General features: G+C 39.9%; 1 protein-coding gene across 9 annotated transcripts in view; it reads left to right on the top strand.

Annotated features, from left to right (window-relative positions):
- The window catches only part of esrrga (estrogen-related receptor gamma a), a 173,941-nt gene that overhangs the window by 117,059 nt on the left and 36,281 nt on the right, over positions 1-20,601 (top strand). For 7 of the 9 annotated variants that reach the window (XM_019359712.2, XM_019359730.2, XM_019359727.2 and 4 more), the window contains 2 exons: positions 6,963-7,387; positions 13,249-13,377. In XM_019359712.2, the coding sequence (XP_019215257.1) occupies positions 6,963-7,387; positions 13,249-13,377 (554 nt within the window). The remainder of the gene's footprint in view (positions 1-6,962; positions 7,388-13,248; positions 13,378-20,601) is intronic. The other 2 variants (XM_019359719.2, XM_013277061.3) reach the window with 1 other exon arrangement.

The following is a 20,601-nucleotide window of genomic DNA, read 5'->3' as shown; positions in this document are numbered from 1 at the left end:
CTGCTTAGGATTGATTTTCTCTATTTTCACAGCTGCTGTGGATTATTGTACATATTCTAGCTCTGCTTCTCTCTCACACCCTATGATGGATAGGTGTAAATCATCACAATCCTGTAGTGACAGCCCAATTTCCCCAAATCTGATCTGCTTAAAGAATGCAGCTTTGACGCTCTACTCAGTTGTGTCTCCTTTCCTCTCCTCTCCCACATTCCGTTTTCCCTTTTATTACACTTTTTTCCCCCTTATTCCCTCTCAGATCGAGGACCGTTTTACTTCACACACACATTCTCTCTCCCTACTTTTGCAGCACTGCGCTCTTTTCCCATCCCCTCCTTGCCTCTATCTCCCTTCCTCCCCTTCCTGTCTCACTGCCTCGTTCCTGTGTCACATTTGAAAGCCCTGTCATATTTACTAGAGTGAAAATCCTCTTTCACCATCTGCTTAATATAATGTGCTTTTAATCCGATGGGGCATATTTTGTTTTTAAACACTTTTTATTATACTTTTCCTCAATTTGATTTGATGTGGCGCCTTGCCCAGATCTCTGTCTGTCTCTGTATGAGAGAGAGAAAGCAGGAGAGCTGTACATCTCACTGTACACTGATAGTTAAGTGTGCGCGTGTGTTTGGGCGTGTGCTACAATGCATGTGTGTTGGTGACAACAGCAAGTGTCAGTAAGTGTTTGGAAGGGCTGCTGCACACCTAATGCTAAGTGATAACACTGCTAATCCACACATGCACATAGAAAGAGAGAAGAACCCTAACCTTGATCAATGACCTTTCTTTTATAAAGGAGCCAGCCTACATTTCATAAAACTGACACACCCGAGTAAAGCATTCTTAACAATATCAATTGAACAGGCAGTGTGAGTGTGTACGTTTATGTATTGAATTCATTTTATATATTGTTCAACTAATAAAATATCTGTGCGCATATTGCCGCCTTGGTTAGGTTGGTAATTTGCCACATGCAGTATTCTCCTATAGACTTTACCCAGGAAGAGGGTGTGTACAGTACTTTCTACTCTTCAGATTTCATAGCGCATAATATGAAATTAAAAAAATAATAAAATACAACAACAGAACTTAAATAAACATCAAATTTTCTGTGATTTATGTATTAAATAAATATTTTGATATGGTTAATCAGTGGCCCACTGTGCGCTGTATGAAGTTGAGCTGTTATAGAGATTTGAAGAACTGTTCTTACAGTAGACAACCATCCTTACAAATACAATGACATAGAAAAGATAAAGGAGATGGAAAGGGAGAGAGAGGGAGGCAAACAGAAAGGTGAGGAGAGAGGGGGAGAGGGAGGGAGAGAGAGACATGGGAGACATGGTGACAAAGATAATGCCTGGCAGCAACATACTTATCAGCCAATGCTCCACAAGAAAATGACCTAAATCATCAAGATTCCCATCTGACACACACACACACACACACACGAGTTAGTTGTGCACTGACTTCCATTGTTGCCCTGAACATGCCCCCCTTCTTCACATCTTTTTTTTCATCTTTATATATAATAATAGACTCTATTTTATACAGAGTACACAGGACTTGAAATTTTGTCATTAAAGAAGTGAATAGACGAGAAACAAAAGGCACAAGGAAAACGGACGGTGAACTGAAAGTCTGTACATTGATGATTGAAAACCGGTATTTATATGAGCAGACTCAACATGATGCTCCTGAAAAGTTTGCAGTTTGAAAACTACATAATTCTTAATCAATGGAGAGAGGCTGAGAACACCCGGCATGTTTTGCTTCCCACTGCTTCTCCAATCACATAGGGATGTGTGTCTTATTCTCTAGACCACAGCTTTAGACCCAGTAGAAGATCTCCCTAAGTCTTTCTCGCTTTTTTATAACACTGCGTGTGAACAGTGTATTTGCATCTGTCACATTTAGATTCATACTAGAATTCATAGTGTCTGAACTCTCACGCACACAATCACAGACACAGGAATATAGACACACACTCACACTTCCCTTCCTCTGCCAGTCTTTACAGCCCAACAGCCCGTCGGGCAGAATGTGTTTTAGCCATTGTCAAATTGATTGTATGTAATCAGGGGTTTATTCTGCAGCCAATGAAGTGAATTACAGGTTTCCTGCCCTGACTAACACTGTAACAATTGATCTGCTCCCTGGTGTGTGTGTGTGTGTGTGTGTGTGTGTGTGTGTGTGTGTGTGCGTGTGTGCGTGTGAATCTTGTGTGACAGGATAGAGAGACGGAGAAGAAATGATAGGGGGTGTTTGTGTGTGAGAAGTAGAAACGACGACAGAGAGAGAGATTGAGACCTAAAGGGAGCAAAAAAAGAGAGGGGAAAGAGAAAGCCCAGTAGGAGGGAGAGTGGTTTAGATTGACTGTCGCTGTTGGAGTTTTTATTTTGTATTTTATTCATTTTTGTCACTGAAAACAACTATAATCACCCACACACTGTGATTCCACACACATAAACCCACACTGAAACAACGCATAGCTTTTTTTTTTAGCTCTATTTCACTGCTTTTAAACTACGCAGTTATCTTGCAGAATGCACAACATAAAACACAGGTTCAAAGTTAGACTCATAGGATTTTGCTGCATGTACGTGACCGATACATGATTTCAGCTACCACAAAGCAAAAAGTGCACATGTCCTTGCTTGTAATTGCATAAGAGTGGTCACCTACTTCTTTGAAATTGCTGTGTGCAGTTGTTGTGTTCCTATTTTTGCGAAAGCATATTCACTACTGTATCAAACTAACTGACATGGAGTTCAACAACCCTCCAAAGATAGGAGACTGTTTAAAATAGAGAGAAAGAAAGAAAAACAAACTGAACAGTATAAGTGTTGAAAAAGCAATTGAATATATTGATGAAATCATTCTATTCATTTGACTATGACAATGTAAATGTAAATGCTTTTTGCTCCTGTTCCCCTCCTTACTCCATTCTTGTATTTTCTTTTATGTCTTCCACCCTTCCTTCACTTCTTCTCCCTCCCAAAGCATTGCTGGTATCATCTAGATAGAATTGTGTAAGGTTTTCTCTCACTGTTTTTTTTTTTTTTCCTTTTTGCTTATTGGACTGTGTGTTCTTATCAGCATTGAGAGCACAATGCTTGGTGTGATGGAAAGGTATTAGCCAAGCCGAGGTAGCTACATTGTCAGCACTTCTTCCTGCTCTGTCTCTGTTGCTCCCACTTCTCCTTCTTCTCTGTTTCTCTCTCCGCTTCTTCTGCTCTTCTTATTTTTAGCTGTTTTTTTGCTTTTTGTTTTTTGGAGGTATGTTTTGTAAGCAGTAAGGCAGTGAAAGCCATCACATCTTTACACCACGAGAAACCAAAGTTTGGCAACGTATAATTAAATGCAGCCTTGTCATTTTAAATTCCCATGACACTTGTTATGGTAATACTTTTACTCAGTAATGCAATTTCTGAGATCCAGCAGCAGAGCCCAGGGCAAGCAAAATAAGCAACCAGACAATCAGAGAAGTTATCAACAAACTGAGAGTTAGCCGATGTTAAAATGACTAAAAAGACTAGGTTGGACCGTTAGTTCTCTTCTCTTCTCTTCTCTTCTCTTCTCTTCTCTTCTCTTCTCTTCTCTTCTCTTCTCTTCTGCTATTATAATCCCCAGCCCAGAAGGGGTGGGTGAAAACAGTTTAGAGTTGTTTGAGGATCAGTTTGTGTTTATGGCTGCCATCTAGCGAGGTAGTTGTTCAAAGATTGTATATAATAAAGTAGTGCAAGTGCACACAGAAACACAGACTAAAGGAGCGCACGGCAAACAGCACAGAGCGAGGCAGACAGTAGTTTCTCTAATACGATGATTGTATGTTTGTCCCCGCCAGTTGTCAGGCCACTGCATCACCCTACCACTGTAATGACAGCTTGTCATACTAAAGTGGCCCACCTTCTTTCAAAACACACAAAAAAGCTTTTCTTTCTTCTTTCTTCCTTTCTTCCTTTCCTCCCCATGCCTCCACATATTCATCTTTTATGAGTAACTGTGCCTTCCTTCAAGTGAGAAATGAAAAAAAGAAATAGGCCTGAAAAGAGAGAGAAAATGACAGGGATCAACTTGGAAATGGATACAAGCAAAGGCGGTCATTTGTGTGTGTTGTGTGTGTGTTGTGTGTGTGTTGGTGTGGTCTCCCTCAATAAGAGACACCTAAATAGAATATTCAGTGTCTGCAAGAACTAAACAGCGACTTTGGCTGCTTTAAAAATGGTCCGTTTTATAATTTGCATTACTGCTAAAATATAAACCTAAGTAAATCCGCTCAACCTCATTTGCTAATCTTTTTCTTTGTTTGTTTATTTACTGTTGCAATAGAAACATTGGCACCTCAGCCATTTTCCCAAAACATGCAAAAAATACATGAAATGCAGTAAGTTTGTTAGTGCAAAGTGATTATTTCATGCTTTAACGTATACCGCTTCTTTTTTGCAATACATGATACGTAGTGCTATGCATAGTGCCTCTTCAATATAGAGCAATCAGCTTATGTGCTAATAACTTGACTGTATTTGTAACTGTATAGGTTTCAATATCCCGAGCATCAAAATCTTGAAGACGGCCAAAAGAAAATGAAGTTAAAACCATATTCTTTAACAGAACTGAGCAGAACAGCTAATACTAAAATGTGATTACTTTGCTTCCTTGTGTTTTACTGTTATCATCTCATAAAACACTGCTTACATCTTTAAGCCCTATCTGAATAAAGGCAAAGAACGGCAAACACATTTGAGCTGTTTCCACTTTATTTACATTTCTTTAAACACCTAAAAACCTAAAGAATTGATTAAAAAGAGACCCAACCCCTTCTCTCTCTTCACACTCATCTGAAGAGCAGACAAGCACAATAAGACTGCTCTTTCAGCACTGAGCCATCGCTACATAGCACCATAATTATACTGATAACATACATACATAAATGCATTCAACCTCTCGCTCGGCACAGCGCACTGGCTGTGATTTCTTAATCTTCTTTCCTCTTCTCCTCTCCTCTGCATGCGTGTCTTCTTTTTTTATTCTTTTTTATTCCTCCCCCTTCGACTGCCATTATTTTTCATTTATAAGCACAGTTAGAGAGCGCGAGAGAGCACTGAGGAAAAAAAAGACGAGATAGAGGAAAAAAGGGGAGAAGAAACTGGAATGGAGAACGGAAAGATAGATAGATGAGAATTTGAGAGAGAAGGAAAAAAGCGCCTGAGATCTTTTGGCACTTAAACTCTTTCGCTTAATGGTACTCAGAGGGATTGACGGTCAAAAGGAGGGGCCACAAAAGAGCATAAAGAGTGAGAAAGGAGAGATTAAATCATCACCATCACATCATCTACTTAAATGGTTCTACTCTCTTTTTCTGTCACCACTGTTTTTCATCCCATAGACACAGAACATAGACGTCCTCTTGCGATCTCTTTCCTTTCCATTTACACTTTTTTCTGTACCACCTGATACTGTCTATGCTTTTGCCTTTCCTTCTATATTTCTCCACAGACTCTTTCTATCCCTTTTTAACTAATTTTCTCTTCCTTGATTTGTGTCCAAACCTTTCTCACAATGTCAGCCTCATTCCAAACTGGAGGCCCACCTTAGCATCAGATAAATGGATTTATAGACACTGGTGAATACCGCAAACCTACGATAAATGGAGTCACTGAATTAAAAGGACCTCCAGCAAGGGTTTAATATATGATGAAAAAGGTGAAAAGGGCCAAAGCATTCTATATCATAAATGTCAATTCACATCTGAATGGGAAAGTTTCAGGGGAAAAGAGTGTTTCCTACATTACAATGAGTTTGCAGGTTTTTTTGCAGGCCTTCTTTCTCCATATCAGTCATTTTAAAGCTGAGATGCAAATTAAAAGAAAAAGTGTTGTTTGTCAGTAGACAATCATCAGTCATTGCAGTCCTGCAACTACTCTTTTTTCCCCCTTCTGTCTGTCTTTTGCATTAGCTGTCTGCCTGTCTGCCTTTCTGTTTTCCTGTCTATATCCATTCTTCATTCCCCCACCTGAACAGCTCCCCATTCTCCAACCAGGCACTGTCTGTGTTTTATGGGTCCCTGTAGAACGGGGATCTTTTACAGGCCGACTGGACTTTAGAAGCCCCTCGTTTAGCAGCATCCTGCCTTAATTAAAAACCCCTTTTGTGCTTTCTGCCTTTAACAATGAAAGGGGAGAGAGAAGGGAGGGAGGGCAGGGTTAGAGAGACAGAGAGTAGTAATGCGTAGAGGAAGAGAAAGAGTGGGCAGAGAAAGAGAAAGAGAGACAGTCAGAGATGGGAGTGAATAGAAAGTGATAGGGAGAGAGGCAGATAGATAGTAAGGTAGACAAAGGGAAGGATGGAGAGATATGGACAGAGAGAAGATAGCCGTTAATTACAACTGCCATTAACAAGACACCAGCCTCCTTAGGGAGTGGAAGAAGGAAAAGCAGGAGAGGAAGGAGGGAGATACGAAGGAAGGAGAATGTAAGAATAGTACTACAATGATAGTCTGGCACTGATTACTGAGTTTTATTTAATACATACAAAAATATGCATAAATTTATTGTGTTACATGGCACAGCTTTTAGGAACTTTTTAGGCTGTGAGCTATGCTTGAATATGACAATCTATGTCTCTTTGTGTATGTGCTGTCTTTGGGATGACTGAGCAGCAGAGGAGCTGCTTACTGATTACCTTCATGTAGAACACGCTGCTATTGACTGGAGGGTGACGGATGATCTTGGCCCCAAGGATGGGGATGTGTTTGCGGTACTCTAGATGCCGCTCCGCTACTCTCATGGATGTGGTTTTCCCCAATGAACCACAATATATTTGTGTGATTAAATATTGTTGAATATGACTGTATCTTTCTCCCTATGCAATTCCTCTAACTTTCCACACTCATGATTATCTTACTTCATATTTACATTTTCCTGTAATGTTTTTTCCCCTCTTGTTCTGTCTCACTCTCTCAGGCTTCTCTGCAGAATGTCCAGTAAGGAGCGCCACCTTGAGTCCAGTTGTCCGTCCTCTTATATAAAGACTGAGCCGTCTAGTCCTGCCTCCCTGACTGATAGTCTAAACCATCACTCCCCTGGTGGCTCCAGCGACGCCTCTGGCTCATATTCGTCCACGATGAACGGTCATCCCAATGGCTTAGACTCCCCAAGCCTTTATGGCTCCAACGCAGGGCCCCTAGGACCTGCTGGCGGCCCTGGATCAAAGCGTTATGAGGACTGTTCATCAACCATTGGGGAAGATTCACAAATTAAGTGCGAGTACATGTTGAATTCCATGCCCAAGAGGTTGTGTCTCGTGTGCGGGGACATTGCGTCAGGTTACCACTATGGAGTGGCATCCTGCGAGGCCTGCAAGGCCTTCTTCAAACGCACCATCCAAGGTTGGCTTCAATTTTAACTTTGTATCTACAGTTGTCTCTGTTTAGCTTGTCTAAATTTCACTCTACGTCTTGCCTCTTGCTGTTTAAGCTCCACTATTTTGTTTATCTCTTTTGGTTTTGTTTTAATATTTTTATTAGTGGTTCTTTTCTTCCACCAGTTTTTTCATCAAAATCTGTGGTTGTGTATTGTTTAAGATTAGATTAGAATAGCTGTTGGTTTGTTTGTTTGTTTGTTTTTGTAAATCTATTTGACAATGTCTTAAAGACAGCAGTAAATAATATAAATAATATATATTCATCAAAGATAAGGAAAGATTTTAAAAATGTAAAGACGTTGGTAGGTTGGCTGCAGAGACAGCAAGGTCATATGTTTGAGGTAAGCATGATGCTCTCTATATTGACCTAAATGGTATCCTTAAAAAAGCTTTCAGAAAAGAGAGTACCTAAAACCTTGATGAAGGTAAAGTGAATATTTATACTATTTTTAATAAAAGGAACAGACTAATCGAATTACACACACACTCAGACATGCACACACACCTGAACTAAATTCAGGACATATGATGAAAGCCTCAGGCCAGATGTAAACCCAGATTTTTTATAAGGTACATGTCTCCCTCCTCCTCTGCTAAGTGAGCCACCAGGACACCCACATAGCCTATTTCCTCTTTCCCCTTCACCCATTCTCCCCATCGCACACGTTCACATTTACACATCTTTAGGTACATAAACCAACCCCCAAAATCTACACCCACTTTTTAACCTCAACCTTGACCTTTTCTTCACCAACAGCAAAGAATAATTTTGGAGCAGTGTTTACATTCCCAGATCTAGCTGCTTATACATCACAGGAAGCGGTTTAGCCATAAGCTTGTTGTCTGTGCGATAACGTAGCATCAGAGTCGGGTCACGGGTCATGTCCAAAGATCAAGAGTTCAGGGGTTGAGGAGAGAAAGGATAGAGAATAATCCACACGATGAGAGGAGTGCCAGGAATGAAGCACAGTATACTGTACAGGAAGATTAACAACTTGATTGATGATCTTTGTGTTATGTTTTGTTTTGTTTTTTAATTTCACAGTAGAAATTTGATGATAGATAGATAGATAGATAGATAGATAGATAGATAGCAGGCGGTAAACTTTTGAAAACCTTTGTGTTAGTGTAATAATCCTTCATGATTTGCTCAAGTTTTTTAAAAATAACTAACAGGCCCCATCTGTCAGCAGGACAGCCCACTTGTCAGTCAGTCTGCTACTGCAATAAGCACACTACTAGTCAGCCAGCCATCATCGATCCATTGAGTCAGTCAGTCAGTCAGTCATATCAGACAGGATTCATCTATCTGCCTTTCCATCCATCCACCTATCTGTCGGTGCTTTCTTTTGCCTCTGATAAGCAGCTTTCCCAGTAAAGCCCCAGAGACAGAGAGAGACAGGAAGATGTGAGGGGGTGGAAGTCCTACATTCACAAGATGGTCACCACTACCTGGAAATGACCTGTATGTGTTTATTATAGGATGAGATCAGGACACGGTGCAGTCCTGACAAATAGATTAGAGCACACGCGCGTGGCGACAAAGGCAGAGACATGCATACACACACCTAAACTCACAGAAGCTCAGTCAAACACAGACAACAACACGCATATAGCCATGGAATATTTATGTGGATAGGTTTAACCCTTAATTCATCTGTCACTGCGGTGGTGTCAAATAGTTGATGAACTCTATGTTTCATTTCATTTATTTGGTTTGTTAAAGCTTAGGTTAGGACACAGCTACATATTAAGTACAATAGCCCAGATAACATATAGATAAGGATGCTGTTTTGACTGGAAAACCTCATTTTAGTGTGACATTAAGTAACTTGAAAGCAGTGAGATGTCCCTTTCTCTTCTAATTTCATTGTTTGTTTGTTTTTTTATATATTTGTAACACACCATTTTCATGTTGCAGATTTGTTACACATTATAAAAAAGGGAAAATTAGAGGCTGTGGATAGAGTTGTTCTTGAGGGAAAATATGGAAAGCCATATTTAAAACATGCTCAATTAGGAATATTTATCAACACTTCTTGTTCTAACCTTAAAGGTTGAGTAACTAACTACTTTAATTATTATTTTACTTTTCAAAATTTTAATGGTAATGTAATATTTTAACTTATTATTGTGCTATAGCACTACTGTTAATGATTTGTTGCAAACTGAGCTTTCTTGGATCCACTGGACCAATTGGGTCATGACATTATTTTTGGCTACCACACACAGCAACTCATCCTCAGATACTGTGGATGTTCAGCTTCTGCGTGTGGGCTTCTGTTCATCCAAATGCAAGTTTATGTGCACGTCTGTGCACATATTCCTATGCATGGTTGTGTGTTAGTGTGTGCGTCCTGGCAGGAAAGCAGGGCCAGCCTCAGATGGGCAGCAGCAGACATATTGGTATGTTTCAACCCATTAGCCAATAAAACCGCAGGTAATCACCAAAAAAACACCTCCAGCTGGACAGGGAGGAGTGCATGGGGTAGGAGAGGAAAGGAGAAGAGCGGAGAGAAGAGGTGCAGATAAACAATAAGTTGAGACAAGGAATGAGAGAAAAGGAGGAAAGGGGAGGGTGGACTGGGCACATGGATGTAGGAAGGAATTAGGGGTATGTGCGTGCTGGCACGTTTGTGCATGTGTGTGTCGCAGCGTGGAGGAAGTGGCTCTGGCAGCTGCTGTTTCTGTGGCGTCAGTCCAGCGACACCTGACAACCTGCATCTATCACTCCCTTATTGAGAGAGGGGGATAAAGGGGAGTGAAGAGGAGGGCAAAGTATGGAAAAGGGAGGTATAGGGCAATGAAATGGAAAGAGAGAGCCAACAAGAGTGGAAAAAGAAAGGCGGTGGAGAGCATGAAAGAGCAAGATGAAAAAGGGGATAGTGATGTTCACACAAAGAGCAGTCAAAATGTGCAGTAAAAATGTTAGATGGGAGACTAAAGAGAAATCGTTAGGGTAGTATTAAGTATTACCCATATTGACTTAAAGATGTTTATTCAGTAATAGACACATTTCTCAATAGTTCAGGAGGCATAAATACACATTTGTGTGTTTTCTTTTTTAAATGAATATTACAAAATCCATACTTTGTGCAGGAGTTGCGTTGTGGTGAATTCAGATTTGACTTAGAACCCTCATCCATTTTTCAACTCTACTCTGCCTTCTACCCATATTTTCTGTTGTGCTAAGGCAAAAGGTATATGAGAAAGAGAGGTTATAGGTATCAGGCTAGGAGAGGCAAAAGAGATAAAGCATAGGGGATGGCAAGCCAAAACACACAGTAACATTCACATTACATGATCGGTACAATAGTGATCAATTGTCATGCAGCAGGGTGGACATACCAACATCTCAAAAGAGATTGCAGGGGATTTAAGGCCCTCGTATATACCCCGTCATTCACATAAACACACACATACAAACTCACCTTTTTTACACAGGAGCCTCCAAGACCCTCTCTGATCTAAGCTTACTCCTGTGCACTGTAAGACACATAAAGAGAGAAATAAAGAGAGGAGTGAGATTCTGTTATAAACCTTTCAAATGTATTTCCTGCCCTATACACCTTCTCTGATGCATATATGTGTCTGAGCATGCAAAGGGATTCAGCATACAGTGCATGTTTATTTATCACATGAGCTGTAACAGACACCTTTGAATGTGTATGAATTAGACTGATGTAAACTACATTTTGCATAAATATGTGTATAACAAGTCCACAGATTTTGTGCTAGGTATTGTTGCAGTTAGGTACTGTAATCTGAAGTCTCACAGATGTTTCTGTCTTGGCTGTCACTTTAATCAATAAATTATATGGGTTTTTGTTATTGCCTGTTAACACTTACCTTCACAGTAGCAATCAGCATGTGTAGCTGTTAACATTTTTCATCACAGTGAGGGTTTTAAATATTTATTCTCAATGCTGCCAGCTGTATAAGTGGCTCTTTGCTGCGGTTAACAATTTAGCAGCCCTTGCTAGTTTTCTTGAAATGGCAAGGCCCATTAATGCATTCAGATTCTGTTTCATTAGCACATTTAGCCTTAGTGTCCGTCTTAATTGCTGAATTATTCTACTCCTCATGTATGATCAGCATGTAAAGCTCGTGTATAAGCTAACTAGTCCCACTTATAGTGTCCATTAGACTGTAAGGGTTCCCTCAGCATTTAGCATGTTTAGCCTTTACTTTAACTAACAAGGCCAATTAATGGGTGTCTTGTTACCCATTAAGAAGTGTTTGTGCATTTAGCGTTTTCCCAAGCTAACTAGCCTCTTAATCAGGCCAGTAATGAGAAAACATCCTTTCCACAGCAGCAGTCAATAGTAATCACTGTTTACTCTGTTTCAGTGGGAGATGTATTGGCTTGCTGGAATACTGTAGTTATCAGGTGGGCATTGGTGAAAGAGAAAGGGATATTTTTCTTTTCACATCCGAATGCAGGTCTTAATACTGATAAATAAACCTGAACATAGAATCAAGTTGGGCAATCTGTAACAATTCAAGCTGTTCCAACGAATCCATAACTATGTTTTCTTCTGAACTGGGAGTAAGCAAATCGCTAAGTGGAGGAAATGAGCAGAAATGGAGCTGCAAATAATAAGACTAACAAGTGAGAAGGAAAAAAATGAGAGGAAAATGGCCACAGGACCCAAAAAAGATGTTAAAATGTCTCATTTAGATGTACAGTATATTTTAGTAAAATGCAAAAGATATAAAAGGTATAAAGAAATAAAAAATATGACAATATACTACTATAATATAGTACGTATGAGAAAGAGTAAAGTACCCACAGAAGTGCTATTAGACTCACAATCAGAGTGATGTTTTGGTTGGCCTCGGTTGTGAAGTTAATAGACTTAACAAAGGTTAATAATCTTGCTTTCAACACTGCATCCAAGTGTCACCGCCTGTCCTGCTGCTAAGTCACGCAATCTTAGTTGGCTTTATGGTCTCGTGTAACGTAGACACATCACCTCTGTTAGTACATACACAGATACACTTCTGTGTTTTTTAAACAACAATACAGGTGGTGTTCCTGGCAACTAATTTTCTAGTAAAATAAAACAGAAACATTTTGAATAATTAATTGAAAAACATTTAAAAATGGGCAAGATTTAGGGCAGTTTAATAAACACTGGTAAACGCTTGTCTCCTCGCCCATCTAAAAGCCACTCTCAACCTTATTTTTCAGTAATGAAATCACTTGGTGCTCTGCATGACACTGCACACATATGACATTAGATTAGTTTGTGGCTAACACCCGTAATGCTAGCACGAAAGCCTTCTTTCAGGTCTGTGCAGAACTTGGTGACATATTCCTCCTGTCAAGTGCTTATATGCCACGTTTATCTGACACAGCCTACGTATATCAGTACACTTTCAGGTCAAAATACTGCAGGTCTGTCAAAGGTCAAGACAGAGGTAGCTCAATCCATCCATCCATCTATTTTCCTAACTGCTTATCCAGCGAGGGTCAAAGGGATGCTGGAGCATATCCCAGGTGCTACAGGGCAAGATGCAGGGTACAACCAGGATAGGTTGCCAGTCATAAGGCTAGAACAGAGAGGCAGACAACCACCTACATTCCCATCCAAACCTATGGATAAATGAAAATTGACAAGAAGAGAATATGCAAAGTCCACATAAACCCACCAAGAAGGCCAAAACCGGGGGCCTTTTTGCTGTGAGGTTCTGTCCATATTCATCATTTTATGGTTTATTTTATTGCATACATGTGTCTGTGTGCTCTGTGTTTGTGATAACGTGTCTATCTGAAATGAAACCTTTCTGTCTATCTTTCTCCAACATGTCTACGTGCCGCAGGCAACATTGAGTACAGCTGTCCAGCCACCAATGAGTGCGAGATCACCAAGAGGAGACGCAAGTCGTGCCAGGCCTGCCGCTTCATGAAGTGTCTGACTGTTGGCATGCTGAGGGAGGGTAAGGGAAAAGGTCTCTTCTTTATATTTCTCGGCTAAATGTGCTACATGTAGCATTTTAACGTCAATTAGATATTCTGCATCTTAAGCAAATTTTCACACAACATTGTATTAGCTTACTCATTTGTATAAACGTGTTGAACAACGCTACGTTAACGTCCAAATTCACAAGTTACACACAGAAATTTATAAGGGCATGTTACACACGCAGACCCATTAACCGACACTGTATACATGGCTTTTAATTTTGGTTTGCTCAAATAAAGATACAAATTTCAGGTTAACTGCGACGCTCAGCAGTTGTTCGGTGGTGTTGAAAGGTAAAAGAAACACAAGCGGTATTATCTGCCCCCACACCACTTTGATTAAATACACTCACTCTCTCATTTTCACACTCCCATGTTGCCTTTTGCCTCTTTCTCTCCCTCTTGTCTGCCCACCTCTGACCTTTTTACTCCCACTGCACTTCCAACGATGAAAGGAGAGAGAGGAGTGGCGAGTGTTAAAGAGAAAGACTGAGAGAGAGAAAGAGGGATAGAGGAAGGGGGAAGGTGCGAGAAACCGAGGGGAGGAGAACGAGGAAGGGATGGAGGGGGGAGAGAGATTGATTTATAGGAGCGGAGGAGAGGGACCAAGGGAGGATGAGAGGCAGGGGGAGGATAGTTGAATGAAGCAGAAAGCGTGTGAGAGAGAAAGAGTAGAAGAGAGGAGGGTCAAGGTTGTAATTGATGGGAGACCTGGCCTACGCCCCCTTCCCTACAGTGGTCAGGGAGCATGCCTGTGCCGACGCCTGCCAGCCCTTCCTCCATCCATTTCTGTCTTCATCTAGCCCTACTGTTCTCCCGCTCATTATTACTGTACCCTTTCTGATGTTTTTTTTAATGTCTTATAGCCACTGTCCTTCATGTTTTTGTGCATCCTGTCGGGACCATAATGCTCATACCGCTGCTTTTTATCCATTCAGACATCATAATGTGAAACCGTTACAGTCTGAGGTAAAATGTTATAGAAAGAAAACAAAAGCATGACACCACATTGAGCTTTCTATACACATCTTTTGAATTTATTTACATCTTTATGTACTGGAGATTTTAAAAAGTATAAAATTATAGCTGTATACATAATGAAATCTTGAAAGACAAGAACCTTGTCTTCATTGTATGAACACCCCAAAGGAAATATGAAATTTAGGAAACTTTTCACTGTGAGCTTCAGAATTATCCCGAAGTTTCTTTTCAGTGTAGAAGCGCTCACCTCTGCCGCTCTCTTTCTTCCACTCAAACACACTCACAGAAGGAGACACACAAACACACACACTCCCAACAAGCTGCTGTCGTAGCGTTTGTTCTCCCAGTTGATCTGACGTAGGCAGAACCTATGTCTCATCTCCTGTTTTGTCTCGAGTATGTGTATGTGGCCACAAACACGCACACACACGTGTAATAGCATGTATTATTGGCAGTTTCACCAGTCTCACAGTTTACACAGCTGAGGCTGCATCCTCCTGCTTCACAAAGAAACCACATTACCCTTGTCTAAAAAAGTCACACAAGGCACTTTATTTATATTAACATTTTGTTATTAATACAACAGTTTTAAGTAATTTTATTTTCTTCTATAGTTTGTGTAAAAGTTGGAATCTAGGGAAAACAAAACCAGATGCGCTGACGTGCTCTTAAGTCTCATAGATAACCACTTATTTTATTGTAAAGGAATGTGCTATATGTAGCCGAGGGATATTGTATCGGTGTTTTTCTGTCCCAAGCAGGGAAACAAATAGCTGCCTTTTGTTGCCTCTGCCTCCGTACTTTACACACATATATCATGCACACACACATCGGCCCACATATCTATACATCAACATGACAGACCACAGCCACCCCATTTGTTGTGCAATGTGTGAATTTAATACAGGGGTTCCCGCTCTACATATGAATAAAGGTCATTTGGAAAATTGATACATCCATTTCCCCCTATTTCCATGTTTTAATTCCTTTTGAACCCTTGGGAAATTTGAAATGATCAACAGCTATATAAAAGAACTGAACATTTTCCTTCACCTTAGTTTTACTCTGCTGGAGGTGTTCTGTTAAAATATACAAATTATTGTCATTTTTAAAGAACTAGTAAATCTTGCTGATTTTCTCAAATTTTCCACTTTCCATTTTTTTTCCCTTAAATTTGGTCAAGACATTAAACGCATCATGACCCACACTTTGTCTGGAAAAATTTACTGAAAGGACTTTAAAGACTTAAAATATTAACCATGCAATATCAGGAAAAAAAGTTGTGATTTCCTATTGCTAAACTATAAAAGAAAAGTTTTTTACTTTGTGAAACCTTGTGAATATTTTAATCTTTATGTTATTTCTTGTTTTCCTTGCAAAATAGGTGAGTTCATTAAAGAGTTTTCTAAATGATGTCTTCTCAGCATTTCAGAGCATCAAAATTAATTAAGATCATTAATCTACCCAGGTAAACATCTTAATAAATCAAACAATGGATCTATTTCATATACAAAAAACACTAATTTTGGAGCATTGCCTGCCATGTATCATATTGCCCTTCTAACTGTAAGCAGTGTTACTGCAAAATTGCATAGATATTAATGGTAAGTGGCTAGATCAGTTAGTATCAGGGCTAACTATGGTTGTCAGGGGCTAGCTCACGGTAGAAAGGTGAAGATAAAGTGGTAAGGGTGGAGTGGGCAGGAGAACATGGAGTAGTGTGTGTCTTTCTGTGTGTGTAGATGCTGTAGTTTACCCCTTAGGGCAAGATCAGCCTCAAATTAGCTTTGTCGCCCTGGGAGACAGAGAGGGTGAGATGAAGAGCAAGCGAGGCAGCAAGGAAGTGTGTGTGTTTGTGAGAGACTGAGAAAGAAGAGGAGAATAGGGGCCAGAGGGTCAGTAAACCAACTCCGAGTCGAGTTCTTTCTTTACATGTTCTCTTAAACACACACCTGATCATGTGAATGCACTCCCACTTGTCCGTGTGAAATATTGGATTTTCTCAGCCACCACTGTGAGGACAAGAGGAGGCGAGGAGTAAGCGAGCAGGGGATAAACTGAAGGAAGGAACAAATACAGGGCACCCACCCACCAATATGTAGCAGCTAATTTCTGGAGCAAGGCAATTAAATGGCCTGGTTACATTATGAGAACTACCCCTCTGGCAATGGCTGTCTGTCCATTTTTAATGAGGTCATAATGATGCGTCAGCTGAAGACCAAAAGGTCATGAGGCGGGACTTAAATCTGCCTAGAGAGAGGGGAGTGGTAGTGAGAGAACAAGGGTGTGATTGCAGGTAGAAAAAAAATGTGTAAAAATTAAAATATTAAAATTAAAGAAGGTTGAAAGAGATTTTTAACAATCCCAGGTTTTATTTTATTTAAATGACTATTTTAAAAAAAATCTGCAAAAAAGCAACAGTAGTTACAATGTTGCTGTCGGTTCTTACTCTCCGTGCTCAAATGGCAAGACAAGACAGACATAATGCATTCAACATCAGCAGTAATGCATAGAATGATCATGAACAACAAAACACAGATCAGACATTTGAACATGAAACACTTTGGCAGAGACACACAACCCAGGAGCCAGCAATATTCAGTAGGCGTGCGTACTGTACATATGCTCATACTGACAGATTTGCTCTCTTACAACAGCAGCTTTGATGATGCCACGTCTGATGAATTGTGGTTAAACAGACAGAATGTGTTGAATCCAAAACCAAAGCCTCCATTTCTATAATGCCATTAACGGCCAGCTGGATTCAGATGGTAGACTACTAGAGGGACAAGTCCACGGACTGCAAATATAAACCTTGGCATAATGCCCCACACATGCACATATATACACACACATTAACAATCTGTGCCAACTTTGGCCATGCTCCCCACGGCCCCTAAGACCTAATGAGGGAGATCGGGTGGAAGGCCCCAGTCTGTGAGGGTGTGTTTGGTGTGGGTATATGCAGCTGGTGTAGTGTGCATCATAACTCCCCTCACAGCTCAGTGATCTTGACTGCTGCTGTCCAATTTCATCACTCGACACACATGCATTTATACACACTGTGTTGAAAACAATTGGCTGATAAACATATAAAGATCATTTCTTTCTTTTAAAAAAAAAAAAATGAGTCATGTCTTGAAAGATGCGAGTTATTAAAGGTTAAAAAATGATGAAACGACCAGGAGCAGTTTAAGGGTCAGTGAATAAACAGGATCATAGAAGAAGCTAAAAAGAAACAATACAGAGGACGAAGAGAGTGGCTGATGGAGAGAGGGAATGAGACAAGAAGAGAGGGGAAACAAAGGAGGAGAGCGCCAGACAACTGGTGGCGTCTGGTGTTCCCCCTTGGGAAACTTGTAGCTAAATCTGGCCCTGTAGCGTCTGTCCTGCATGAGTGTGTGCGAGTGCGTGTGTGTGCAAATGGCATCTAGTTGCATCCCAGCTAGAAAAGAGCGATAATGGAGGTGGTGTGACGAGAGATCTGCCTAAGTGGTCCACTTTCTCTCACATACACTTTCTTTTTGAGATGAGGGGAAGAGAGGAGACCTTTAAACCTTTGACAAACCCTTCATTGGCATAATTCTTTACCAGCAAACATAATTAAAACAAAACTTTAACATATGTACGATTTCAGCCCAACCCACTACCCAAAATTCACAAGAATAAATACACAAAAATAAATAAATAACATACCTGCATTCAGTGAAATAATAAAACCCACAAGTCAGATAATATGCCATTACATTGCAAAGGACACCAGTTACATTGGACATTAATGACTCCCCAAACAGAAACAAAATCTTCAGTGTCAGATAACATTTTATAATACACAAATTTTATTTTATATTATTTTTTTTAATTTTTTTTACAGATCATATCACTTTGATCTGATCTTCACATCAGCTTATGTTAGCCTGACGTATTAGAAAGTGAATCAGATACATCTTACTTGGCTAGGTCACACAGTACTTTGGATTAAAAATAAAAAAGGCTGTCTTTTAAAATTATCTTTGAACCAACAGTAGATGCTTGTTCATATAGTGCCAGTTTCTGTCCAAAAATGCTGATGTCCTTTTGGCCAGCTATAAAAAGTGTCACATCATCAGCATATAGCTGACAAGCTCACTGTGATTATTACTTCATTCGCAAAGGTCAACTCTGGACATCCCTGCCTGATGCCTCTTTGAATAGGGACAAGTTGGCTAAGTCCTTCCCCCACTTTAGAATAACAGTGGTCCCTGAATTCAACAACCTGATCCAAATAATCAAAGTTTTGCCCAAACTAAAGATCTCTAATATTCTAAATAAAAAATAATGATCAACTCTATGAAATGCCTTTTCCTGGTCCTGGAGTTTAAACAAATCAAAAATGTCTTAATTTTCTGGAATTCTCAAATCCAAAAAATCAACATCAAATTATTCATTATAATCCATTTAGGAAATGATGTTTAATTGACATGATTGACGTGTAATCCTTAAGTCTGTTACATAAACACATTTAACACAAATTTTACAGTCTGTACATAGCAGTTAAACTCATCTTCAGTTCTTTAGCTAGTCGAGACCTCGTTTTTGGGTAGCAATGTCAGGGCTGCCCTTCACTGTAGCTCAGTCTAAACAGTCTGTCAGAACTTCTTATAGCTCCTTTTTCCAGCATTGTCTAGAATTTCTTCTGAAATTTGTCAGGAAGCCCAACAACCTGAGATGAACCTCAAGTTCATGAAAAGAGATGGTGGTCTCCTGGAAAGCAGCAAACCTGCCTAAAGCCTTCCGTCCATTATCCCAAGCCCTGTTACCCAGATCGCCAAGCTTCCCCTGTATTCTTGTCAGCTGAAATATTCACACATTGAAGCATTTATTAAAATGAAGATGCTGAATGAAGAAAATAAAACTGCTACAGCCCACACTGAGATTAGTGCCATAACTAAGAAAACACTGCCCCGTCAAACCAATTCCTCCTTCAGCTTCATTATCTAATACGCTGTGTTTCCTGTAAAAGGATCATATCATTGTTTTTATTTCCACTAAGCTCGGCTGTTACTGCTCGCCTTTCTCTATCCTTGCTCCCATTGATGTTTAATGTTCCCATTCTTAAAACCTTCATAACAAGCAGAAAGAAGAAAAAGAGGATAATGAAATGCTTCCAAGAGAAGACCACCTTCTGTGCTCAGGATTTTTTACTGTAGTTTTCCTCAATATTTCCTCCTCAATTTAGTATCCTTTTCAGATTAAACCTTTTTTTTGTTTCTTCAGCTGTTCATAACAAACCACTCTCCTTATCTTTGGAAGAGATTTAATAAATCAATCAACATCTGGAAAAAGTCTAGCTTTGACAGACTGTCTGCCAAAGATTTCATTGAGAAAGCAGCTGATATCCTGTAACAAATATGTGACTGCTCATCCATCAGATACAATGTTGGAAACATGTTGTCTTCCCCATTTTCAACATTCAAAAAGGATGCAGTTATACCTCGATTCTGAGGCACACCTGTCATTGCTACTCTCTGGCTATCACCTTGATTTTCTTTTCCACTGCTCCTCTCTTGCATTTCATCTCATATGTCTGTTTCAGTTTGTTGAAGTCCTTTGTGCAGACACGAATAGCATTTGTGTCCAATGTCATTCTATACATTACATTTCATACGGGCAAAGCTTTCATAAACAGGCATTTTAATAACTGACTTTGAAAGATACCTCCAGAGTCTGGAAAACAGGCATTCAGGTAGATGAACACCTGTCTCATAAGAGACTGAATGCGCAGTAGTCTGACGTCTTTGCAGTGGAAACAAACTGTTCTAAAGCCACTAGCGAACTTTCCAAAGTGGGTCAGCTCTTTTTCCAGCAGTTCATTAGGGATGACACCAGAGACGTTAATTTGTGTTGAAGGCAAAAATAACGGTGAAACAAATCACTGAAGATAAACTTTTCCTACGTTCTCGTCAAGGACAGCGTGTAAAGAAAATTTGTAAAAAAGACACATTCCAAATGTCCCAAAATCACTCAGCAGCTCCACACGCTCACCGACAACCTTTGTGCTCTCACTCGGTCACACTCCTCACGTACAGGAGAGAAACTGCATCCAGAAACACATTCAATGAACAAGAAATTAAGGCCTGAGATTGTGATTGTTTATTTTATTATCCAACAGTCAAAGATATTTATTTATGTAAGAGGAATATTAGTGACAGAAGATGTGAACACAGCCTTAAAAAGCAAAAATAAAGCCA

The sequence above is a fragment of the Oreochromis niloticus genome, linkage group LG1, assembly GCF_001858045.2.
Source record: "Oreochromis niloticus isolate F11D_XX linkage group LG1, O_niloticus_UMD_NMBU, whole genome shotgun sequence".
In the NCBI taxonomy this organism is placed as follows: domain Eukaryota; kingdom Metazoa; phylum Chordata; class Actinopteri; order Cichliformes; family Cichlidae; genus Oreochromis; species Oreochromis niloticus.
This window is presented reverse-complemented; position numbering and strand designations above follow the sequence as displayed.